At 34.3% G+C, this 27,035-nt stretch overlaps 1 protein-coding gene across 4 annotated transcripts in view; it reads left to right on the top strand.

Annotated features, from left to right (window-relative positions):
* The window catches only part of DGKB (diacylglycerol kinase beta), a 693,878-nt gene that overhangs the window by 234,894 nt on the left and 431,949 nt on the right, over positions 1 to 27,035 (top strand). For all 4 annotated transcript variants that reach the window (XM_044246133.1, XM_044246130.1, XM_044246131.1 and 1 more), the window contains 3 exons: positions 8,087 to 8,119; positions 15,992 to 16,108; positions 25,457 to 25,530. In XM_044246133.1, the coding sequence (XP_044102068.1) occupies positions 8,087 to 8,119; positions 15,992 to 16,108; positions 25,457 to 25,530 (224 nt within the window). The remainder of the gene's footprint in view (positions 1 to 8,086; positions 8,120 to 15,991; positions 16,109 to 25,456; positions 25,531 to 27,035) is intronic.

Below are 27,035 nucleotides of genomic sequence, written 5' to 3'. Positions count from 1 at the left end.
GTTTTTCCCATGTTTTATATAATCTGAATGTTATATTATGGCTCCTCTTAAAAAGAATATAGTCTTAGGTGCATGTGAATGTTCTGCTTAAAGGAAATACGCTATTGAAATACCTTGAGCTACCTCAAATAATGGAGGTTATTTTCTTTATTAAAAAAAATTAGTTCTTTGGTAAGTTTAGGTTTTCTGACCATCATCTCCTAAGCCATATCAAAACAGTTATGCTAGATTTGTAGTAGAAAAGTGTGGGATGAACAGCTCTTTTTCTGGATACTTGGAGTTACACATGATTTCTGTCCACCACTACGTAATCATAACATCTTTATGGACTCATCAGGGAATAAAGGGGTCTCTAGAATCCTACTCAGGCCCTTTCAGATTTTGTGTGCATCGAGTATTATGTTCTTTTCAAGAACAGCAACACACGCTGATTCATTTACTCAGATTTCCTAGTATGCTGGATGTATGTAACATTACATGGCCAAGCTCCTACTTGAGCTAAACGGGTTTAAATATAAACTGTGCATGCAGCTCTCAAGTGATAGTCTCTTAATAGATGTCAGATACTCTTTATTGCTGCCCTCTTTTATTTCAGTAACATTTTAATTAATTCACACTGATTGAATAAATGTACATTGAGACTTGTTTCCTAATGAGGGCGCATTTAGAGGAAAGGTTTTGCATCATTCTGATATCCTGTGGGTAATTATATTCTAATTATATGGTCGGGGGGAAAAGAGTCTATAACTCAGTACTGATATTGTTCGTTGGACCCAATTAATTACATGCACATAATGAAAGTTCATGATAAGGTTGACTGGCAGTCAGTGTAAAATTTTAACTCAATTGAATCTTAGCCTAATGTGAGTGCAGAATTGGACTTTAACCTAGTTAGAAAATGCTTTGGTGTGAGATCAGTGGATATTTAGAGGGGCAAAGGATAAGAACAAATTTCATTATAACTTGTTTGTTTTTTAATTCGAGGTCTTTTCCAAGATTGATGAAAAGGAAAACTTAGCAGCCTAATGCTTTAATTCTAAATATTATTATCAATATTCTTTCACTATCTGCGGTGATTTTTCTGTATTTTAGAAAGCCACAGTGATACATTTTGAGAATGAGATCATGTTGAGAAAAAGAATAGTCATAACAGGAAGTATTACTGATATATTTTATTCACATGAAATTCAATAGATACTAATTTATTATATTAGGTGTGGTTTTTTTAAGAGTCCGTTTTTATTTAAAACCACCAACTGCACCCAGATCCCTGTCCCAAACATCACAAACAATCATGTGTATGCATACGTACTTAACATAGGTATGTATTAATTACCTTTATGTAGAGTAAGAGTTCTAGAGAATTATCTGACACAAATTAACAGTCAGTAAGACATGTGCTTTCATCCTGAAATGTATTTTGAAGGTGGTTGAATCTGATGTTTAAGGGTTTTGCAAAACTTCAAACAAATGCAAAGCCATGGGGTGCCTAGGAACTCAGTCAGTTAAGTGGCCAACTCTTGATTTCAGCTCAGGTCATGATCAAGTCCTGGGTCAGGCTTTGCACTCAGCAGGAAGTCTGCTTGAGGATTCTTTTCCTCTCTCTCTGCCCCTCTCCCCACTCACAGGAGAGTGCTGCACACTCGCTCTTTCTCAAATAAATAAATAAATCTTAAACAAATAAACATTAAAGCCATGCTCTAAATATCAGCTTCCATCCTTCCTTTACTCAATGTCATTGTTTTATTTGAATGAAAGGACATTCATCTTCAAAATGGTAGATGTCGTTTGATGCCCATGGTCCATTTGAGGATTGAGGAGTATAGCAAAGAAGGAAGACTTTGTTCTTCTTTTCTTTCTTTCTTTTTTTTTTTTTTAGCCTCTTCCTGTCCCCCTCTCCTTTTCCTGTGTTGTTTTTGCTCTTAGATCTCTTCTCACCCCTCCCACATCTTTCCTTCTTTCTCTCTTCTGTAACAGTCCTAACATAAATGTTTCATTAAAAATAAATAAATAAATAAATAAACAAAAGTATAAATAAATCTTCTGGTTCCATTGGTTCCATCTACGTATAAGCAACAAACATAGTATCAGATGAAGAAAATATGATTAGTCCTTTTTCACTGAGCCCTAGACAGGCAGAAAAAGCTAAGGGAATCTTTGAGGTTTTAATGTTAATAAAATAGTTCCTATTTATTGGAAACTTAAATTTGTTAGATAGCCTTTTAATTGTTATCATGCTCACTGGACACGTGAGGAAAGTGAAGCAGAAAGATACTGAAGAAATTTACCTAAAGTCACACAACATGCAGGTGGCACGAGCAATATACACCCTACCCCAATTCCATGTTCTAAACTCATTTTTGGTGCTCCTGCAGCATTCCCCAACAATTGGTGAACCATGAATTCAGTTAGGGGATCTAGATCAGCATTTCAGGAAGGAATGGAAAAAAAATAGTCATTAGAGGAGAAATAGAAGTGAAGAGAGAAAAGAATAGAATATATCAGAGAGTGGGGCATACAAGGTAAGTGGTCTTTGCAAAATTATTTTACCGGTATGTATGCACATATCCTTACTATGGTTCAGAGCTAAAAAGAAATTAAAGAACCAACCATATGGGCTTCTGATGATTTTATGAGTCCTAACCAAGTAGGATAACATTTCTAATGGTTTTATTTCACTAGCTAGTCAAGTACACAAGACAATAACAATAAAACAACATTAGAACGGTTTAGTTGTTGCTGATTGCTTGTACATGTAGAAATCTGTCTTTGAAACTTGGATATCTTCATAAAGATACATTTACCATTTGGTGCCCCTTGATTTCCAAAAATCCATTACACTAGGTGTACTTTCCCTGAAGGCTCAGGGTCCTTCCTTTCTAGACACAAACATGCATGTATACTGGGGGAGCCATTAAGGAGGGAGCCTCACAGTCCCTTCTGTGCAAAATCTTCTGAACTAAACTCTGCAAATATGTGTAAACAATCACATTTACAAAAATAAGATCAGACATTCTTGTGAGCAATTACAATTATAAGGGTAATGAAATTATCTCAATTAAAAATATCCTTACCATTAAAATTTATCTTGGTGCAAGCTTAAAAATTTGGCTCAAGTGAGAAGTGTTTAGTCAAGGGACACTGAATTAAGATTATGTGTATCTTCCTTTATCTAAAGATTTGCTTTATTTGTCAGAGAGAGAGAGAGCTCATGCGTGAGTGGGCGCAAACGGGGGAGCAGAGGCCAGAGGGAAGAGCAGGCTTACCACTGAGCAAGGAGCCCGGTGCAGTAGAAGCAGTACTCGATTCCAGGACTCTGGGACCTGAGCCAAAGGCAGATCCTTAACAGACTGAGCCACCCAGGTGTCCTATATGTGTTTTTGAAGATATTTTATTTTTGGTAGTTACATTTTAATTAAGTATGTCAAAGTGCTGCTGAAAAAAAAAATTAATGATCCTAATTGAAAGACTTGCCATACATTGAAATAATCATGGGTTATAAAAATTATTTGTAGCTGGGGCGCCTGGGTGGCTCAGTGGGTTAATCCTCTGCCTTCAGCTTAGGTCATGATCTCAGGGTCCTGGGATCGAGCCCCGCATCGGCTCTCTGCTCAGTGGGGAGTCTGCTCCCCTCCCCCATCCCTGCCTGCCTCTCTGCCTACTTGTGATCAGTCAAATAAATGAATAAAATCTTTAAAAAAAATAAAAATTACTTGTAGTATAAAAATTATTTCAGTCTCACTTCCTTTTTAAAATTTGTTTTGTGGAGCATCTGGGTGGTTCAGATGGTTAAGCATCTGCCTTTGCTTCAGGTCATGCTATCCATGTCCTAGGATTAAGTCCCATGGCCGGCTCCCAGCTCAGCAGGGCGTCTTCTCTCCCTCTGCCTCTCCTGCTTGTGCTCTTTCTGTCTCTCTCTCAAATGAATAAATAAAACCTTTTAAAAAAATAAAATTTATATTGTGTTCGAATGTGTGGTATACACACTTAAGGACCTGCAAAATCATGAAAGGTTAAACAAATTATGAATCTGGAATGGGACAGTAAAATTCACCAAAATCAAATGTGTTTATTCACTATGGGAGAGATGGTAGGGAAGCCCTTGATACATTTTATCATCAAGTGTGAGAGAAAAGCTTCTCCCCTTCAGACTGACAGGTACCATAATAGGACAATAATTGATCTTTTCCCAAACTAGCTTTACTTTCCCTCGTTGTTGTTTGATGCCAAGGATATCCAATTGCATATAAGGAAAGAGCTATGTAGAGTAACTTTATTTGACCACTTCAGGTTATCACAGTACTAGAAGTTATTATGTTAAATTACTCCATATTGACATTCAAGCCTCTTTTTCAGGCAGAACAGATGTATATTGTAGTCTCTAAATCCTTCCCGTGTTCACTGTCTTAAGATAATTTGATTTATTTTTATTTTATTTTTTCAGTGTTGTAAAATTCATTGTTTATGTACCACACCCAGTGCTCCATGCAATACTATAAAATCACTTAAAAAAATAGAGACATGGATAGGAAAGTTAGAAAAAAATTCTTAATGAACTTGTAGTTTGAATAAATGGAGCATGGGAAGGGGAAAGTACTGTATTTGGATTCTGTCATTACCTTTATTTTCTTGGGCTGGGTATCTGATCTTTCTGATTTTCAGTTTCTCGTCTAAGAAGTGGCATATCTTGGCTTAGAGTAGGATTAAATGAGATGATAAACATAAAAGCAATTAAAAAAAAATAAAAATTCCTATATAGGTATAGCATATAATTCTGTTAATTTTACTTTAGTCTTGAAATAGCTAATGACCCTCTTAATGTGAATATTATGCTCTTTCTATATTTTTAACTCAAACCTCCCAACAATCTCTTCACCAAAGATTTTTCTTTGTCCTATGACAATTTGGATTAAATTGTCAATTTAAAATGATTACATGTTAGAAACTATGAGGACAAGAGAGATCTCAATACTTTAGAGTAATAGGATTTTTAAAAATTCTTTGGTATTAGGTTGAACTTAATAAGTGCCCTGAAGACAAATGCATCTTTTAAACTAATTATCTGTACTGTGTATTCTGTTTAATATTAAAGTGATACTGATTAAATAAAATCAATCACATTCCTCCGTAGTCACACCTCACATTTGATTAAATACAAATATACAGTTCCTGTATTAATTCTGATTAAAAATATATTACATTTAGAATTACACACTCATGATAATTTTCAAAAAACTAAAACATTTACTCTGTTCATCCTTGATATTTGAAAGTTATATACAGAAGGGTATAGTTGAAGTAACATAATATCTGAATTTGTTCTCTAATGAGCTGCTTGTTTATCTTTTACCAGATACCATAGTTTTCTTATAGTAACTTGAGGGTAAGCCACTGATGGGCATGTTCATTTAATATACACTCTTTGCCTACATATCTTGATTGTAAGTGAGCTTGTATATACATTGTTTCATCACTTCTATTCTTGGAATGAATTTTTAGTGTTGCTATCAGACGTCAAAGTGTTGCTGGAGAAAATTTCCTGAGCTGGTGGCTTTCTTACATATTTATGACTTCTAGCCCCACTTGCTCTGAATTTTGCTTGATTCTGTTACTCGTTCTTTGTCAGCTGCTTTCCCATCCTCAGAGAGGTAGTGGCAAACTCTACTATTTCCTTGCTTTCTTATATCGCTATCTCTCTGCCGACATCATTCATTCTCGGTAGATGACCAGTAACCCTACTACCTTAAGTAGGAAGAAGCTTGCAGACACCAATATCCGTATGGTACTAGTTCTCCAAACAGGTGGTAGAAAAGTGCCAGCCAGGATTTAATTTCATCCTATAATCTCTTTTGGAGGGAGGATACCTTAAAAGGGGTTTTTATTATCTGAGTTGGCATGGTTTTGCTTTTTGTGACATCAGGACACATGAATCCAGTATATCCCCAGCCTATATTATTATTTTGCCATCATACATGCAGAAATATATATTTTATTATGTTCAATCTTTTGCAGATAGATTGCAGATAGTATGACCCTACATCTCTAAATAGATCAGCAGGCATTTTCCAAGATTAAGGACAGTTTTCTATATAATTACCATACTATTATCATACCTAGGAATATTAACAATAATTCCATAGTATCAGTCATTACCTGTCTTTATTCAAATGCTCAAAAGTATGTCAAAAATGTCTTTTTTAGATTTTTTTGGTGGTTGAGGTGAGGTGGACAGTATCTGTTTGAGATTTTTGCATTGTGCTTGGCTATTTTTCTGAACCATTTCCACAACTATAATCGTCACTTGGCGTACGGATGTATATATGGTGAGCATTCATTCTTCCCAAAGTCAAAGGCATCTGTGATCATGCCATGGAGACAGTTTGACGAACATCCTAGTTTGGTTGCTTGAGATTCTCTGGACTTTCCTGGACTCGTGGCGTAGGACAGGATAAGGCATCATAGAATAAGATGCTTAAACTGAATTGGAGGGAGAAGAAACATTTGTATATTATAATAAGGTTGGAAGAACAATATTCATGTCTTAAAATGTTTATTCAGATCTAAGTTTGAACTAAGAGCTGAGAAAGAAAAATACGAAAGCTGACAGAAAATTTGAGGTCACCTAGATTGACGCTAGCACGTTCTTCCCACCACCCATTACCCCACGTGCTATGTAGATTGACTTGGACTCAGAAGTCCAGAGTATTACTGAAATCAGAAAGCTTTCAAGAAAAGTTCCATTAAGTTTCAATCCATCTGAGAAATAGCAATTACTTCCATAAGGTTCTCCTGTTATGGGATAGTCAACCCGAGTACATCCTCCCAGACTTGATGACTTCCTTTGATGAAAAATGTGCAGCTGCAACATTTTTTAAACTTATAAAAATATCTTCAAAATCGAGTTGCATTCCTGGACCCTTTAATTTTCTCTAGGGCTGCCCTAGACTCCTTTTTCTGATCCACTTTTGGGTGTATTTGATCTTTCTGGTCCATTTCTATGCTGAGTCGCTGCAAAGTTGCCTGCTTCTTCATCGATCTCAGTATACGGCATAAGGAAGTCCACAGATAACTGTGTTCTCTGATTGTTCAGACCCATCTTGGACTTCCATGTAGATTCGCCTTCACATAGCTCAGTTTTAGGGAGGAAGTGAAAATGCTGATCACTCCTTCCTTTTCAGAGACACATGAGTGTCTAAGTACTCCCAGCTTCACATTCAGGTTTCATACTTCTCCTCACCACACACAACCCACCATAGGAAAACTTTGGCTAGTACTATGTGTGTGATTTGTCAACAGTTTTCCAGATTTGTTCTGAGTCCCATAGACTTTTGGAATTTGGTAACCTTTTTTTCTGTTTCTTGCCAGAAAAAAAGCTTCCCAGTGTGACTCAGAAAAGGAGGGGTGGTGGATAATTGAAGATGCACTCTCACAAAGACCAGCTTCAGTGTATTTAACCTCATCTCTTTTGTTTTGTTTTTTTTTTCTAATTACTCTCAAGTAAAACTTTTTTACATATTTAATAGTATTTTTACTTTTTACTGATACTAATGGAATTTTTTTCTTATTTCCAGAAAAAGCACAAAATAAAACCAACACCATAAGCTATGTCTCCATCAAAAAGACACTGAATATTTTTAGGAAGGAATGAGAGTTGGACTGGAAAATGGAAAAGTGGGACGGGTAATTGGGCCACTTAACAAATTAGTAGGAATGGTTTATGAAGGATAATGGAACTTGGAGATGAGATCTTATTGTAAAATATAAATGTAATACCACCATGTTGTTTCAGAGAGGTCTGTGAAGCCGGCCAAGGATGTTGATCAGTCTGCTTTGGGTGATGAAATTGCATTTTGGATAAGTAATTCACAATATCACCCACTCTCTTTTGGAGCATTCCTCACTTTGTGAAAAGATATTTCTTCATGTATTTAATGAAATTAAGCAGAATAAACTTGACAAGGAAATGCGTTTTATATTTATCCACTTATTTCACAGGAGAATATGATATAAGAACCTTCATTGGCCTTTGTTTTCAGTTTGACTTTTGTTTTTTTCAGCTTTAATATGAACTTCTCTTTTTCAACAGAATCTGCCCACTTCAGGAGTTTCAGTCCCTGAGGTGCGTAAGCAAAAAAAAAAAAAAAAAAAAAATGCAAAAAATATTTCACACTTGGAATTGTAGGTTATTATACATCTCATGTTAGGAAGAACATTTGTGGCTATATCAGTGATGTACTAATACCAGTTTGTATAGCTTATTTTGTCTCATATGATGGTATTTGGAATTGGGGACCTTGATATTTTCGTGATGGGATAGACTTGAAACTGTTCCAGTCTATTATGTGACAAACATTAGGAAAGCAAAAGTTATGTAAAACAGTGTACAGAGAAAAATGAAAGTTACTTTGCAAAGAGTTTTGCCCTGCATATAAGGATAACATCATTCCTATTTATCAAGTTAAAATGTAAATACCTTACAGAAAACCCAAACAGTTCAATCCTCTGTGCCATTAAAATACAGTTTTCAGTGATAGTAGGTTGAGAAACTCTTGTTCACTTTGAATCATCTGTCACTTTAAAAAGAGTACGTCTGCATTTATCACTTAGCATATGACATTATGTAGAAAGTCATAGGAAGAAAATACAGTGACAGAATAAATGACTTTTTTATTTTGAAAATAAATGTGGGAATTGCCACACCATTTATTTTCAGTAATGTGTTAGCTTTACCTTTGCATTAACAAAGTGAAGCCTCCACATTTTCCAGTGACCCTGTCCTATTCAATTGTTTTTATCTTTAAAGAATATGTTCAAATGGTATTATTTCTCTTAAAATTGAATTTTAAAATTAAATAATTTAATCTTTATTTAAATTTAAATTTAAATAATTTAAATTTAAGTAATTTAAGATTAATATTTGAATTCACTTGCTTAGGAAAAGTATTATTTATAATATATGAATACTATATAAGACTATGAATTTTTTTAGAGGAAAACATATAATTGCAAAAAAAGTATTAGCCTCTCTTCCCTGCCCCCTAAAAAGCTTTTGAACCAGTGTAGACTGCCTCATGAAACTTTTAAAATTTATTTTGTAATCAGAGATATACTTAAAAATATACTGGAGATACGCTTGAAAAATAATGCTTCTAAGAGAAATATTAAACTATTTTGTATGCTTTAAGTCCATTGATACCACTATTATCATACTCATTATAAAAATAAAAATGTTGAATTGCATACTTAAGCAACAAAGGTACTTGGAAAGTTTATCACTTAGTTTAGTTATTTAAGTGTAAGATAATAAACTTTGTATATTCAGGGGTTTGAGTTTATTTTTGGCCCGATCATAGCCCATCAAGTGAATAGGCACTGTATTTGGGATTTAAAGTTTTCTTTTTAGACTTGTTAATCTCCGTAGGTCTCCCATATTCAGCTGTATAATCTATATCATATAGGTAGAATAAATAAACCAAAATTACAGTTTTCATAATACGCTTTTCTCATTTGCTTAAAAAAATATTTCTTCTGCAAAGTAATCAGAAGTCCTCCTACGCTGATTTTTTTTTTCTGGCAAGATATATTGATTTATATTAACTTAGACTTTTCACCATCCTCTGAGGTATGTATGAAAACACATATTTATAAAGTCACTACCATAGCACCGGTAAGTAGCCCACAGTAAAAGATTTTTGACAAGGGCCTTCTCATTCCTAAATTTCAATTCTTCCAATCAGGATTTCTAGAACAGAACTCTTGTAAGTGGTTTATACCGGGTATGAAATTACCCCAAGAGAAAATATTCACAGCATGTGTGATGTGTGAAAACCAGGACTTGGGGATCAAGTTGCAATTTGTATCTTCAGGTGTAGTTGGTGAGTAGTACTTCTGGGTCCTTGAGACTAGCTGTCATTCTGTCTAATTTTTTGCCTCCCATCGGCCGCACAATACCCCACCTGGATTATTAAACCACTTATTCCCAGTTATGGTGATCCAGTCAGCACATAAAGTGCTACAAAGTAAATGAACTTCTTTCAAACATCCATCTTTAACTCCTGTGGTCTTAAGCAGCATATACAAGATAACTTAATGGTAACTTTTATAACAATATACCTTTTTTACATTTTAAAAATCACTGCAATTTAATGAGTGCCTATTTTATGCCAATACCTTTATCTGCATTTTCTCAATTTATCATCACACGAACCTCCTTATGTTATAGATGAATTAAGTGAAGGCTTAAAGATAGTAAATAATTTGCCCAAGTTTGCACAGTAAGTAAGAGACAAAGCTGGGATCTAGCGTCCAAGCCCATACTTAAAACTTTGTCCAAAGTAGTTTTTGTTTTTAGTAAGCACTTACTTAACTAAATTAAAAAAGAAGTGAAAAATCTTTATATCAATTATTATATTTATGTTTAAAACTATGAATTACTATTTTTTAAATCAGGGAGCAAAGACTACTTTGCTACACAGCAATAATAAATTTTGCTGCAACTTCCAAGGATTCCTATAGACTTAAAGTCTTTGTTATTTTTCCAAAGGTATTAGTTTCTCTTGGCAGAAAAACTACTCCAATTTCACAATAAGTTCACAATAATTAAAAGGACAGCTTTGCAGCCGTGAGCCTTGCTTTCTTAGAGCCTATAACCCTCGTAAGCACCAGTGAGTTTGGTGACACTTACACTTTGGTGAGGCATTTTATATTGAGAATACCCAAGTGTTACCTTGGGTTCAGATTCTAGAGTTTTTGGGAAATTCTTGCGGCCTCGCTCTAGTGGCAGAAAGGGCTAAGTCTCCGTTCAGGCATGTGGGGCTGTAGCGGTAAAGGGAGTTCCAGGCCTCATGGGAAGGATGTGATGGCAGGAGAGCTCCCTCCCCCCCACGCTTTTGTGACTTTGTACCAATCAAGGTGCTTGGCTGCTGCCTGTCTCTCATGCTGAGATTGGACAAAAAGAAGAAAACCCTGTGCTTGAGGTAATCATCACTTGCTGCTTGTAGTTTGTGAGTGATCGATAACAGCAGGCTGAAATATTGTGGTAAACATCCCTTTTGTGAAAGCAGTTTTCAGCAATGTGCAAATACTCCATATCTGAGAATCAGCATGATATTAAAAAAAAAATTTTTTTTTAGAGCACATATTTAAAGTGAGGTCTTTTTATGTCATTTATTTCATCTTCCTGTTTTCTATGAATGGTCTTTTTTGGCTTTTCTTCTTTGTTAATTATGGTGATTATTCTTTTGGAATTCTATTACAATGTGTTCTCTAGTTAAGATCTGTTGTGCTCCTTATAGAGTCTAAGGATCACAAAACATTAAATTCTATATTTAAAATGTCTGCATAGAAAACACAAATGCCTGATTTTTGAAATGCTGAAATATCAATAACTATATTTTATATTTCATAGTTATATTTTCTATATTCTTTTTTGTGGTCAGAGTAGGTCTTTTCAGTGTTTGAATAATTTCTATTGATTAAAGCAATAATTTTCCAACTCTTTTTATATCTGGGACAATTTTTTCTAGCAGAACAAAATTTGCTTTAATTATAATGTAATTTTATTTTGTGGTTTAGAGCCCAAAAACTTAAAAAAGAAAAAAAAAAAAAAGCAGAAAGTGAAGTGGCAAATACTGCCCTCTGTTACCAGAGAGCAATTTTTTTTTTTTTAAGATTTTATTTATTTGGCAGAGATCACAAGTAGGCAGAGAGAGAGAGGAAGGGAAGCAGGCTCCCCGCTGAGCAGAGAGCCCAATGCAGGGCTCGATCCCAGAACCCTGAGATCACAACCTGAGCTGAAGGCAGAGGCTTTTAACCCACTGAGCCACCCAGGCGCCCCCAGGGAGCAATTTTATCCTTAATAACAATGTAAAATCAGGTTGGTAAACTCTTCCCGAAACTTTTCAATAATTTTAACCCTGGAATAAGTCTCTTAAATATCATAATAGAACTCTGCTATTCAGAGTTAATTAACCCACAAAACAGGCTAGTGAAATTTTTGTGGACAGCAGATCTTTCAAAGGTACAATTGTTTCCCCCTTCCTGTCCCTCATATAAAATATGAAAGAATTAAAGATTTTCTCAGTGGAAATAGGAAAAAGTATCCAACTATCCTACTGCGAGTTATGCTGCTTAAATAAAGTATAGCCCAGGGAGACTTCTATACAATTTGGAAATAAAAATAAAACAAATGAGTGTAATAAAAAGAAAACTCTGGGAAAAATTAAATGCTTATGATTTTCTCCTGTTTAAAATTTTCAGCCTTGATTAATTCCACAAATTTCACCCAGTAGACATCCCCTCCCCACCCCACCAAAAGAAACCACTTGGTTTTCTTGTGGGGTGTGTGTGTTTAAACAAACACTTATTATTTTAATATTATCTAAATTATATAATAAAATTCATGTATTTATTTTGAGGTTTAGAGCCCAAACACATTAAAAAAAAAAAAAAAAGTGGAAGGTGAGGTGGTAAGCACTGCTTTCTGGTAACAGTTTATCCCTAATAGGTAGCATTTATCCCTAATAATAATTCAAAATCAGGCGGTAAGCTCTCATGAAGCATTTTGACAACTTCAGGATAGACTGAGGATTTTTCTGTTAGCTTGTTATATACCTCTTTCTTATAATTTTAGACTTCTAAAATAATACCTTAGTTGGACATTCGATTTAGGATTTAAAATTTTGTTTTTCTATTTTATAAAGCTTCTCATAAAGCATTTGTTTCATCGACTCCCAATTTACTCAGAAAGGTGACTCCCTGAAGAGACCTGAAGCTCCTTAATCAACTGCTTTCTGCTAGCTGGAGATTCTTACCAGGAAAGAAATTCCCCTCGCTGTGAGCATAGCTAGGAATAAAATCATGTTCGTAGATGATTTAGTAGCTCTTTTTACAGACACACACATAACATGTCTTAAACTTCCAGCCCTACATCTATAAATAGTTTGGTCATAAATACCCAGTTCCAGTGTGACCAACCAACTTAAATTATAGTTAATTCTTACAAACTAAACATTTTTGGAATTCAATGTGAAATAGCAATTGTTGGATTATATGGCAGACTACAAGGTATATAAGGTGTGATAAACTATAAGGTACATAAGATAATGTATAGCTTCTGCATTGTAGATTTTTGCAGAGTATAGTTACCATGTCTTATATACCTGTATGCAAGAATCCAGAAAGAAATTATTCCCTTACTTTCCACCAGTATTAGGTTTTTGAACTCTTAATACAAGCCATAGATTTTAGTTGTAAACATGGAGCCCTACTTATTTAAACATATACTTAAGTGTAACTAAGTGTAATTTTCCATATATATACACTTGAAATATAATAAACACTTTGCATAATTGTACTACTAATGAGCACCCTAATGGGAGAGCCACACTTTATTATTCATAATAACTTTCCTTTATTGAGCGCATATTCTAATATAGGAACAAGGTTAGGAATTTATGTGTTTTCTCTTAAACCTTACACAACTGTGAGAAATACGTATTGCTAACTCCATTTTGAATAAGAGTTACATTCTCTAATATTATGTAATATTTAAGTAGCAGAGGCGGGATTCAACTCAAGCTTTCTGACTCCAAACCTCATCCTATAATCCACTCCTTCTATGCATTATACTCTTAACTCTCCATGCACAAAATTATAATTTGCAAGTTTAGGAAGAATGATCTATCTTTAAAAAAAATCAATATTTTTGCCAGAAATTATACTTCTATGAAACTATATCGTTTTCCAAAGAATGTGAATTTCAGGAATCTTATTACACCATCCATTTTTAGCCACACAAAAATATATTCAGTGATTTTACACCATGAAATTGCAAGGTAAATGGACTATATTGATTAGCATCTATTTTGGTCTGAGAAGTTTTCTGATCCATCTGATCCTAATATAGTTAAAAAGAGCTTTATTTTGGGGCACCTGAGTGGCTCAGTTACTGAAGCCGCTGACGCCTGATATCTCAGGGTGTGAGTTCAGGCCTGGTGTTGGGCTCCACACTAGGAGCTTAAAAAACAAAACAAAACAAAACCCTTTGCTTTTTTTAAAGATTTTTATTTATTTATTTGACAGACAAAGATCACAAAGATCAGGCGGTAGGCAGAGAGAGAAGAGGAAGCAGGCTCACTGCTGACCGGAGAGTCTGATGTGGGGCTTAATCCCAGGACCCTGAGATCATGACCTGAACAGAAAGCAGAGGCTTAACCCACTGAGCCACCAAGGCACCCTGGATCAGAGCTTTTCATACCAATCCTAAACATGACCCAAGATTTCCTCTCATTGCAGTATTTCAGGCACTTAAAATTTTTTCAATGTTGTTTCATTTATTTCTCCATTTATCCTGATTTTTTCAGGCACTGATTTAGGATCTGATGTACAACAGTGAAGCAAAAAAAAAAAAAAAACCCTCTTTCTCTTTAAAGAATTAAACTAATTGAATTTAATTAATTTAACAGCATTAAACTAACTAAATTTTAAAAATTCAGGTTGTAATAAATTTTATCCATATTTTGTATATAATATGTAGTTATATATACAAATATATTTTTATGTTTCTATAAAAGGAGGCTAAAGGGAATAGAGAAATGTACCTGACATTTGAATAGAAATCTGAAGTGGGGATTGGGCCCAACAAATACACTGAAAAGAACTTTCCAGCAGAGTGAAGAGTGATTGCAAAAACTCTGAATTAAGAGCATGCTGGTGATCAAGGAATAATGAGAAGGTGGGGGTAGCTGGAGTGGAGTGAAATAGGATGAGCATGATTGTTATGTAGAGAACCTACTGTAGGGAGACAAAGATGGAAGCCAATTGACCCATTAGCTGATGGCTACAATAATCCAGGCAAAGAAGAAAACAGACCTAAAGTATGTAATGATAGAAGTGGTGAGTCATCATCCAGGTTGGGATTTGTTTTCAAGGAGGGTAGGCAGGAAATTAAAAAAAAAAAAAAAAAAAAAAAAGGATATTTTAGAACCAATGTGGAAAGATAGAGAGGGCATTTGTATGTATGAGTTAAAGTTCAAGGGAGAATATGAACAGGGACTAGAGCGTTAGAAGTCCTCCTCATGAAGTTAAAAGTTGAAGTTGAAAATCAGAGCCTTGGGATTTAAAGAAGCCCCCTGGGGAGTGAGTGTAGGGAGTGAAGATGAAATGTTCAAGGAAGAGGTTAAATGTTATGGACTATAAATCTGGAGGAAGAAAATGGAAGAGCCTCTGAGGAAGCAGGGAAGTAACAAGAGAGCTAAATGTGAGAGAAAGATGTTTTCAGAAGCCCTGTGAGGCAAGTGTTCAAGAGGGGGGAAGAGGTCAGTCGGCATTCTGTCAAATGCTGCCAAAAAGTGGAAAAGATGAAGGCTGACCAATAGATGGGACAATGAGAAGGTCATTGATGATTTTAAGAAGAGCAGATTTGGCGGATTAATGGTGAAAAAAGCTTTTGGGTTGGGTCGAAGAGAGAGTGAGAGGAGGGGAACGTAGAAAGAGGAGGCAGACAACTACAAGAAATATTTCCACCATGGTGAACAAAGGAATTACCTGGGATGGAATGTGTGTTTTGAATTTTATGCCATCCTGGATATAAGTAGCCCCTTATAAGTTCATCATGTATTCGTTTTTTATATTACCTGTATTTATAAGCATTACTTTTAGTGCTCAGTAACATCTTTTATAACTTCGTATTATTTATGTCTATCATTCCTTATGATAATAATTCGCTTAGTGGTCCTTGAGAACTTCTGATGAACAGTCCTCATTGGGAACATAGGGGAATGTCATCTGGTTTTCTTTCTTAGTCTCTTTAACTGGTATTTTTATTATGTATCTATCACGGGGACTAAGCCATTTGAAAGTAACAGCAGTCTCAGTATTGACTAGGAAATCCGAATAATGAAAGTGGGCCCAAGTTTGTAGCCACAAAGATTTTCTTTGTGTTGCCCTTTTTAGTAAAACAACATTCTTACAAAAGATTTTCTCCTTCTAGGAAAGACAAGCAACCGTGAAGAAGGAAAAAGGTGGTTCCCAGCAATCAAACAAAGTGACAGATAAGAACAAAATGCAAAGAGCCAACTCTGTGACGGTGGACGGGCAAGGCCTACAGGTATGACTTTTTAAATCCAAATTTGAGTAGCTTTCACACTGGTAATTGCTATGCTCTTACACACATATGTCCATCTAGCAACACATTTATTTAATGTGCGGATTAGCTTAGTAGAGGACTTTGGAAGGATCTTTATTATAATTTATCAGGTTGTCAGTTTTATATTTGATTGACAGAGTGACATTCCAGTTATATCAATCACTTCTGTGTTATCTGCACTTGAACTCAAGTTTGTAAGAGATCCTTGGTCAATCTGAAGATTTTGCAAATATCACTAAATACACACATTTTTATAGGCATACATATTATTTATTTACAAGTTTACTTCATATATATTGTTTGTATATTTCGAAGAGTCATTTTGGTGGCAAAAGTGTCGAGGGAAAAATAAAATGAATTTCAAGTGTGTGGATACTTTTGTTCCTATGTAAATAATGAAATAAAGGATTTATTGATTTATCCATATCTTCTAAAGTTTAAAATCATAGTTGAAAGCCCGTATATATTTCTAGTCTAACTAAACACAGGTGGCTCAAAATCATGTTTTTAGTACTTTAAAAACCTTTAATACCCTTACGATCTCGGATATTAGGAGTAAGATTTCTTTCAGTCTGCATTTTAAGACATTCTATAGATTGTATATATTGTATTTATTTGCCTCTCTTCCTCACTCCAACATAAAAACAATCCATGAACTTGGCTGCATCAATGAAATTGTGAGTTCATTTTTGTTTTTTGCTTTTTTACCTATACTTTTCTCTATTCTAATTTTCATTTCCTTTCTTCCTCAATATGCTTCAAGTTTCATGTCCTCTAGGAAAATTTACCAACCACTTACCAAACAAAAATATATTTTGTCACATACCTGTCTTTAATACACATAACCTTATATTTTTGATTTTTATTTATTATTTTATCTATGATATGATGGTTTATGTGTTTTATATGCCTTAATTTAGAAGCAGAGTTCAGAGCACACTTTAGTTGCCTAAATGTATGTTTCCTCATTATTTTGACTATCTCATTAAAAAGTTAATAATAATTGCTTAAATATTGATAACCAGATTACTGATTTTTTCTGATCTAATAAAACACATGGTGAATAGAATCTTTTTAATAATTATTAAATTCAAATATAAAAAATTCTAAATGATGAAATTATTACATTGGTTAGAAAGTTTAGAAATCATTCATCAAAAGGATGACTTAGGATTTACAGCTTTTGGTAGTCATCTCTGTATGTTTACCAATCTCACTGAGAGACAGATATGAAGTCTATCCACTTTGAGAGCCAAAAAAAAAGGGGGGGGGTGCAAAAAAATGTAAGTGGTCCTGTAAAATTTTTAGTGAAAAAATTTTTTTATAAATTTAGTACTTCAGTTGCAAATATTGATTAATTAAATCTTTAGTCATTTTGAGTTCCAGTGGTGAAGATATCAGAAAAGAAAATTAATTTTAAAATTCAAGTGCATTTCACACATGACTAGACATTTCTCAACATGAAGGGGAAACATGTGCAATTTGTTAAACAGTATTGCTAGACACCATGACAGCATTTTATGCCTATTAAGTAAACTTATCCTCTCAGTAAACACATGCGATAAATATTCTTAATTCAATAAACATAAGACAAATGTCATCATTATTATCACCACTTACAAAATGTTCAAAGGCAATATTCCCAGGGCCTCACAGTTAATCAGTTTGTAAAGCCAAAGTTTAATAAGGTCCACTTTATTCAGAGTATATGCGTCTTACTCTTATAATACCCGGTCTCCTTGGTTAAAAAGTTTAACAGGTATATAAATGCTAACTTTCTGACCACCTTGTTCTGACCACCTGCCTTTCTCTGTGAATGTATTGCATCTCTCAGACCAGATAATAACTTCATAACTTTCTTTTGCATATGAATTTATCTGGTAAAGTTGTTGGTAAGCAACAACTTTATAAGGGCTGATGGGTAGACATCAGCCCTTATAAAACAGCATTAAATAAATACTATGATTATTATCATCATAATTTTTTTGAATTTTAACTGTTGGTTAATTTTTTGAATTTTAACATGTTTATAATCATGTGCAACAATCTATTTCACCTCAGCAGAATGGACTAAACTATGATACACATATGTGTTCACGTAATTTTGAGGAAAACATAAAAAAGGTAAAAGAATCAGTTATTGGATAACTAATGCACGGTAGAAAAATAAGTAAATTTTGTTGTGGTGATCAACTTTAAATTATAAAATCCCTGTTCTTTATCAGGAAAGGTAAAAAGATGTGGCAGAAAATTAATTTTTCTGTGAGCTTTAAAAAATGTATATCATGAAAAAGCATGGAGTTGCAGCCTGGTTTGCATATAAGTCTGTGACAGAAGAGATCTAACTGCTTAAAGAAGACTATTAATCATAGTTAAGCACATTCATCTTACTTCTTTCCAGCTAACCAGCATAATGATCAGGATTATTATTTCTAATTAGAGGAAGTAATAGATCATGTATAACCTTAGGATGAGTCTCATTAATTAACCCAGGTCCTAGGGGACTTCAAATAGAGGTGGTTAGGCACTCTGTCTTTGTCACTACTCACACCATAGGTTTACACTTAATACATATGATCAAATGTAATTGAAACTACAATTTCTAACATGTACGAGATGTAAAAATGCAGATAACTATTCACATGTGAACAAACAAGTGAAACAGAACCACTGTGTAACCTGTATTAAACTTAAGTTGCCTTGTCCTTGATTATTCTCTGAGAAGAGGGTCCAAATAAAAGGGTCGCTGGAGAACCAAAAAGTCTAGTTTGTAATGTTCTTAACACCAGAAAAAAATGGGGAACCTTTATATTTAACCGAGTCAGTACCATCCCCTACCACAACTGCAGATTGTAAACAAACATATGTGTGTGTATGTATATATCCATGTGTACTATATACAACTATATAGTGTGTGTATTCAGTTAGTTCCCTTTATTTGACAGATGTGTTTGTGCACGTATATATGTGTACATTAGGATCCTCAAGCCTGTTGGCTTTTCCATAATTAGCTCGTCATTGTCATTTAAGTTCCTGAGTCCGGAATTGTTATTCTACACTTTAATACAATAACCTGTAAACTGAGTCCCTGTTCCCAGCTTATAATATGCTAGATTATAAATAATATGGAAAAAATGGAGCTGTGTGTCAGGACAGAGTTAGCATTGTCTCTAATTTTAAGTAACATGGCCAGATTGGGCCTCATTAAAATGTGATGTTTGACTCAAGACTTAGGTAAGGCCTTTGGTCTATGGGTATCTAGGGGATGGACAGCCCTAAAACAAATGCATGCCTGGCAAATTCTAGGATCAACAAGACCAACCGCATGGTTGGAGCAGGCTGAGCAATATGGAAACTGGTGAAGAGTATTTTAGAGAAGGAATAGGAGCTAGATGCTACAGAGCCTTCAGGGTCTGCAAAAGAACTCTCGCTTTCCATCTGAAAGAGATGGCAAGATATAACACGATATAACATGATCCTAACTTAAATGTTGAAACGCTTACCCTTGTTGACATTAGACCATTAGGGAACAAAGAGTCAAGTTTGGAGAAAGCCGCCAGTAATTGAGGGTTTATAGGTTGGAAGCATATCCAGTATAGATGGGGCATATCCAGTATATATCTATCTCTTCACCTCCAGCAGGGGAGGTGAAGAGATAGATAATCCATGGATTTTGAAGAGGGTCAGTAGGATATGCTGATAGATTGGATATACGGTTTATTAGAAATCAGGGAATTAGGGACATCTCTTAAGATGTTTGGTTCATTCACCTGAAATGATAGATTTGCCATTGACTGACATAGAGAAAGGCTGAGAGTAGGTTCAGGGTTTTTTCACTCTTCAAATAGAGCAACATACCTTTCCTCTGTCTTATGTATTGTTCCGCTTAAGATTATTTCAGGTGCTATATAAATATTTACTTCCAAGAACAAATAGATTTAGGCTGACAGAATTTCTTTGTATATGTATGTTTTAGTAATCCCTCCCATTCCACCAAAATCTGTAACAAAAAGTGTATAATATTTTAGAATAGCAGTAAGTCGGTGTTCAAAATGACTAAATTTTACAAGTTATTTCAGAATTTTGTATTCAGTAAAAATTGAAAATTCATATTAAAGACTATTTTAGATATAGTTCAAAGAGAATTAGTAAACTTGAATATAAGATTGATGTATTAGTGCTCTTTAATTCCTGGATTCCGTTCAGGTTTTACCAATTGTCCCAATAATGGCTTTTATAACACAAGCAGCTGGTACAAAATCATGTAAATTTCCTGGTTTTGACACTTGTATTTAGGTAGAGAATGTTCTTGTGTATAGGCTATCTTAAAGTAAACAAGAGTGATAAAGTATCATTTTGGCAACTTAGTCTCAAATGCTTCAGGAAAAAAAACGTTATTTGAATAGTCCTTTGAACTTTTCTGTAGATTTGAAATTTTTTAAAGTATAAAAATAAAAATATCACTTCAAAATATAAAAAAATTTAAGATATTTCCATATAACTTTATTCATCAGAATCAAATATACCAAGTTTCAGAAAGTAAGAAAACTGTATATTTTTTAACCTCTTTATTTTCGGTACAAATGATTTACATTACAATACAAATTAGCTCTACTAGGCTAAATTCTGAATTCTGTAAGTTAGTTTTTACCTGATTTTAACCTCTTTGGAAAATAAAATCGGGAAGCAAATAGATTGAATTAAGTAATTGAAATATCACATCTAGTAATACCTATGTATTTTCTTCCTTATCTCAAACTCTTTAAATTATAAAAGAATTAACTGACAATGATTATGCCTCTACTCAGTAAGGATAAAAACATAATGTAAGATAAAATGAAAAATATAAAGTATCTTCAGAGATTTTTATATCAGGTTTCTGTTCTGCACTCAGGCTCTAGAAATATTTACAAGTTTGAGAAAGTATAATATTTCTATGCCTGGTTCCACTTGTATTCAGTTCTGTACCCTCATGGATCTGGTCTTTCACACCAGTTATAATTAAGATCTGCAACATGTAACAGGGAAATAAAAACAAAAACAAATAAAACATAACAGTGGTTTAGATAAGATACATGTAAATTTTTCTGTCATTTAAATGAAGTCCAGAAGTAGGATCTCCAGAAATAGGGCTAATACCACGGTACCACATTTTTATCAGGCCTGGTACTGTCTTTCCTATCCTCCATCTGTAGTATCTTCAAGGTCACCTCATTCTCAAAGATGGCTGCTGGTCCTTATAGTATCAGATTTCATCCTGGCATCCTGAGGAAGGTGACTGGAAGCTCTCCCTCTTCCTTTGTAAAGGGCATGTCTTGAGTTTCCATAAAACACTTATGTATTAGTCAAATTGGGCTGCTATAATAAAGTATCATAGATGGGTGGTTTAAACAACAGACATTTACTTACCACAGTTCTCAAGCTGGAAAGCTCAAGATCAAGGTGACAGTTAAATTTTATTCTGAGTCCTTTTCTCTTGGCTTATAGGTGGCAGTCATCTCTTTGCCTGCTCACATGACTTTTTGTGTGCACAGATAAGGGAGTAGATCTTTCTTTTACAAGCGTACTAATCCCATCATGAAGCTCCGACTCTCCTGACTTTATCTAACCTACCTTGCTTCCCAAAGGCCCTGTCTCCAAATACCACCACAGGGTGGGGCAGGGAAAGTAGGATTTCAACATAAAATTTGGGGAAACACAATTCAGTCTATAGCTACTTTCAATTATAGATAAAATAGAGACACATTTTTTTCTACTTAGACTTCTTATTCGCATTCTTATATGGCAAGACACCAAAAGTCACACCTTCTTAAACTCTTTGAAAGAAATACATATTTAAATTCTGCAAACATTAGCAACAGTTTCCAAGATACAGAAGTGATGGGAGCTGCCAATGTTTCAGAATTACCCTTTGCCCTGGATTCTTTTACTAAGGATGATGAGGAATATATAATAGTTGTGATAGTAGCAGTCTTTGGCAGTAAGATCTCTCTCCTTACTTCAGGAGTATTAGAGCACAAAGTAGTTGTTTATTTTTAACTTGTCAGACTTGAAAATGACTATGAAATACTGCAGGTTTGGTGCAGTCAAAGTAAAAAATTCTCTTTGGTCTTCTGGACTCCAAATTTCCTCTGTTGGGTTGGTTTTCTTTTTCTTTTCCTTCCTCCCTCCCTTTCTTCTTCCCTTTCTTTCTCCCTTCCTTCCTCCCTTCCTATCTCCCTTCCTTCGTTCCTTCCTTCCCTCCTCCTTCCTTCCTCCCTCCCTTCCTCCCTCTCTCTCCTTCTTTCCTTCCTTCCTTCCTTCTCTCTTTCCTTTCTTGATTTTATTTATTTAAAGAGAGAGACAAGAGAGCAGGAGCAGAGGAAAGGGCAGAGGGAGGAGGATAAGTAGGCTCCCTACTGAGCATGGACGTAGATGGCAGATGTGGGGCTCAATTCCAGGACTCTGAGATCATGACTTGAGCAGAAGGCAGAAGCTTAACCAGCTGAGCCTCCAGGTGCCCCATGGGTTGGCTTTTTTTTTTTTTTTTAATTGCAACAACGTTTAGCTGAATTTTAAAGCTTTTTGAATGGGCATTGAAAAACATGTCAGAATTGCCTAAAACCTTGACATTTCTAGTGTAACAACATTAAATGATCTCTTAACACCAGAGTCTCAGTGGTGCTGATGTTAAATCACATATCATCCCTTTAATGTAGAATGTATTAGGTCAGGAGTTTTATCTAACATCATTATCAAAGGGACTTTATTCCACAGAGCCTGGAAACTACAAATAGATACCTGAAGTTTTTAGTATTTTGTTTTTATGTAGTCTTATTTTGTAAGCTTAATTTGTGATAAGAAGATAGATGGGGAAAAGATTGCCAGATAATTTTGATTTTTCCTGAATTTCCATTTGGAACATTTGACTTTTGTCACTGGTAGAGCATCATCATTCTTCTAAATTCACTCTTTATCCAAATTATTTTCCATTTTCCTAATGCATTTGAACTGTTTATCCATTTACCCACCTCTAAAAATGACATTCTCATTTCTGGATTTTGGAATCTTCTATAGTCTGTATTCTAGTGGAATATATACTCGCTAGTAATAATGTGTAGAATGCAATTGTTCTATAGCTTTATTCTGTCCTTTATTAATAAGTAGTTATGATGCCTTAAAATATTCCAATAAACCTGTATTTCTGAAAGGTACTCTAAAACATATTTTCAAATAAATTATAAATATCAGACTCAGTGTGAATTTAATATAATCTAATTTATTTTAATAGAATGGTAAGCTGAATGTTGAGTGTTTGGGTTCAGATTTAATGTTTTGCTCAAAAACCTTTATTTACCTTGAGATTCTCACCTTTATTTAAAAATAAGGAGTAACAATTCAAATTAAGTGCAAAAAGGCAGCTAAAATCCCCATGTGTTAGCATTCCTTTTTTTGCATGTGCAAAACTTGAGGAGTTCTATCTGATTTTATAATTGGTTGAAAAATAAATTGAATGCAAGTCTTTAGATAAAGTTGTGTTTTAGTTTTTCTTATTTTACCTTTTAAATGAGGGGGTAAAGGCAACATTGCAAGTCAGTAGCTTAACATAGTAGGCACTTTCTATGTATTAATTGATTGAGCACATTTGGTTCAGGAGAGAACTGTGAAGTTACTACAAACCCAGCTCATCTGTCTACCTCCTAACTGAATTAGAGTCAAACCAGGAACAAGGAACCTTTGTCCTCTTTACAAAGGAAAGTAAAATAGAAACAGATAAAATAGATTCAAAAGGGGAAAAAGTAGAGTCAGAATAGAAAAAATAAGGATATTTTAGTGTATTATAACTAATGTGAAGATTTTAATATTTCCCCAGTGCCTATATACTCATCAGAAAAATTACATTTCACCTAAGATTGGAGGAAAATGTATTAGAAGAATATTTTAATTTATGTTGTTCAAACAAACAGGAAGAAAGGACATCACATGTTTATTATATTTACTTTTTAATTTTTTTAAAGATTTTATTCATTTGAGAGAGAGACAGAGCATAAGCAGGGGGAACGGCAGGGAGAGGGAGAAGTAGACACCCTGCTGACCAGGGAGCCTGATGTGGGGCTCAATCCCAGGACCCTGAAATCATGACCTTAACTGAATGCAGACCCTTAACCATTTGAACCACTCAGGCACCCCCATCATATGTTTCAGTGGGTGTTTTTGTCTCATTACATATTTAAGAATACTTTCTAAAAGGGAAATTCATAGCAGTAAAGGATACCTTGAATCTACTTTCAAAAAGTAAACTGATCTAGAACTATTCAACTTAATGTTAAGAGGGCTCCAGCAGTTGGATGTTTTGTTACTAAGTATTTTTTTTGTCAAACTGTATTTAGATGGGATTTATGTAGTGGTAGATTAAAGAGGACCACTTGTATTTAAAAGTCTACCTATTAACATTAAATTCAGGTAAAGTGCAAGAGCTCTTCTTTACCACCATATTGAAAACAACTTTACCTCCCCACACACCAATAACAGCTATCATTTATTTGATTTACTTTATTTCCTGGTGTGTTTCCCTGTTGACTGTATATTTGTTTGTTTATTATCTATTTCTCCATTAGAATATAAGCTCCACTAAAACAGGCACTTTTTTTGTTCAACCAAGAAACCAGTAGTGACGAAAGCAGTGAACGGCATAGAGTAGGAGCACCATCAACTTATGGATTCCTGTTTAGCAAACAGACCTAATTAACTGGCCCTCTCCTCCCCAAGCAGGGAAAGACAGCACTGAGAAAACATTGTGTAGAGGCAGACAGTTAGGCTGAAAGAGACTTCAAACCATCTTATGGAGATTCTAATGGACAAGTGATTCGATAGATGGATTCCACACATAGCGCAAAACTCTATAGTAGGTGTCTGTCAAATCAGGGCTCTCTATCATTTGGTCCCTTTCTTCTAATCTTTCTTTCTCCACTATATTCTGTCTGCTTTACTCACCATCCCACAAATTGTGCCTTTTGTTTTCTTCTCATGGCTATTCAAACACCATTTCCTCTTCATAGCTGCCTTCCTCTCTGCCCTATACCTAACTAGACCCTCCCTCTCTTTGTGGAGTGAGTATGCTTGTTAATATATATTTAGTCAAAAGACCGGGTGTAATTGAGTTACTAAGTAAGTAGATCTGTCTATCCGTCCATATTACAGAACTTAAGAGACATATTCTTAAAATTGTTAATTTGTATTTCATGAATTAAAAATTAAAATTGTTACTTTGTATTTCATGAATTCATAGATAATGTGAATAATTGTCCATTTATCCAACTTTTCTTTTAGATTACCCCTGTTCCTGGTACTCACCCACTTTTAGTTTTTGTGAACCCCAAAAGTGGTGGAAAGCAAGGAGAACGGTATGTTTTTAGAAATTGGGTTTATTTTCTGTGTCATGTGTATGTAAAAAGATAAAATTAGTGTAAAAACATTTTAAAACATTATTCCCTATGGTTAGCAATTTTAATGTCAAATAAATAATTCTAGCATCCTTATGTACTATATTGATATGGTTTCTCCTTATTTTTACAGTTTAAATATTAATATAATAATGGCCTTTATAGTTATTTTTATTATCATGTATCGGGTATCTGAATTCTCTCTACTCTATCGCCCCAGCCCCTAACAAAGAGCATTGCATACAATATGGCTCCGTAAATACTGTTGAATGCAAATTGGTTCTCTAAATGGTCAACAAGATGACTTCACGTAAATCATCATTCACTAGTGAGGAACAGAATTTATGCCCAGCTTCTAGACAAATTACATTATAATGATTTTCTGCATGTGTGTTTTCGGAGTACATGATGCCATATATCCTGGAGGAGGACAATATATTTAATCTGAATTATAATGAGCTGCATTATTAAGGTCCCGATATATTGGCAGACAACACAAAATTTTTGTTTTTGTAATAAGTTAATGGTTAAATCATAATAGTTAATAAAAATCTGAAAATTACCACATCGAAGTATAAATCCTACATGCTTCTTAAAAGGGGTGTCATAAATATGCAGTTGCACTTGCTTTAATAATTTCTAGAAGTCTTTACTAATCTCAGCCCCAAAACGGGCAGTCAAATAAAAGCATCCATGTAAACACTATGATAACAAAATAGAAATTTCCATTCTGGTTCATCAAATAATGAAGTTGAAAGTTGAAATGTTTTTATGATTAGTGAAATTTTATAATTTCCTTTCCAATCATCTAACTTTCAGCCTTATTTCAATGAAATGAAGAGTGCTGTTCAATTTCCAATCAACAAAATATTATTTCTGCTGAAATTTTTTCCTTTATTAACATAGAGTCATATATTCTTTTTTTATTTCACTAAATATAATAGAAATTATTTTAAATAGCTAGTGACATGATAAAATATTTACATTGTTTTACTAAAGAGAATAGTTTCCTCATTTTGGGAGATACAAAATAGTAATTAAATAATAATGCTAAAATGATTTTCTCCTTTACTATATATAGTCTGCCATCTTTATGTATTATGGACATATGGGATAAAAGTAAAGTCTTTACACAGAGTTAGGATTAAATTTGTGTTGAAAAATGAGAAGCAAATGAAGTATCAAAAGAAAGAAGGAAAGAAAAGGTATATTTTCAAAAGGAAAATGTTCCCCTCAAATTAGAACATCCATCATGCAGGATGACCCTTAACTGAATATCTGACTTAACCTTATCCCATCAAGGAAAAAATACACAGATACACTGAAGTCATCAGCAAATTAAGTGGGGTGAAGGGATGACATTTGAGTGCTCTTATATGTATCCCCACTTGTGTTTTGTTCTTCATACATGAACAGGGACCGATCAAAGTCACAGGTAATGTAAATATGTAAGCATGTAAAGGAAA

The sequence above is a fragment of the Neovison vison genome, chromosome 4 (genome assembly GCF_020171115.1).
Source record: "Neovison vison isolate M4711 chromosome 4, ASM_NN_V1, whole genome shotgun sequence".
Taxonomy (NCBI): Eukaryota; Metazoa; Chordata; class Mammalia; order Carnivora; family Mustelidae; genus Neogale; species Neogale vison.
The sequence above is the reverse complement of the archived record's forward strand: the minus strand, read 5'-3'. Positions and strand labels throughout refer to the sequence as shown.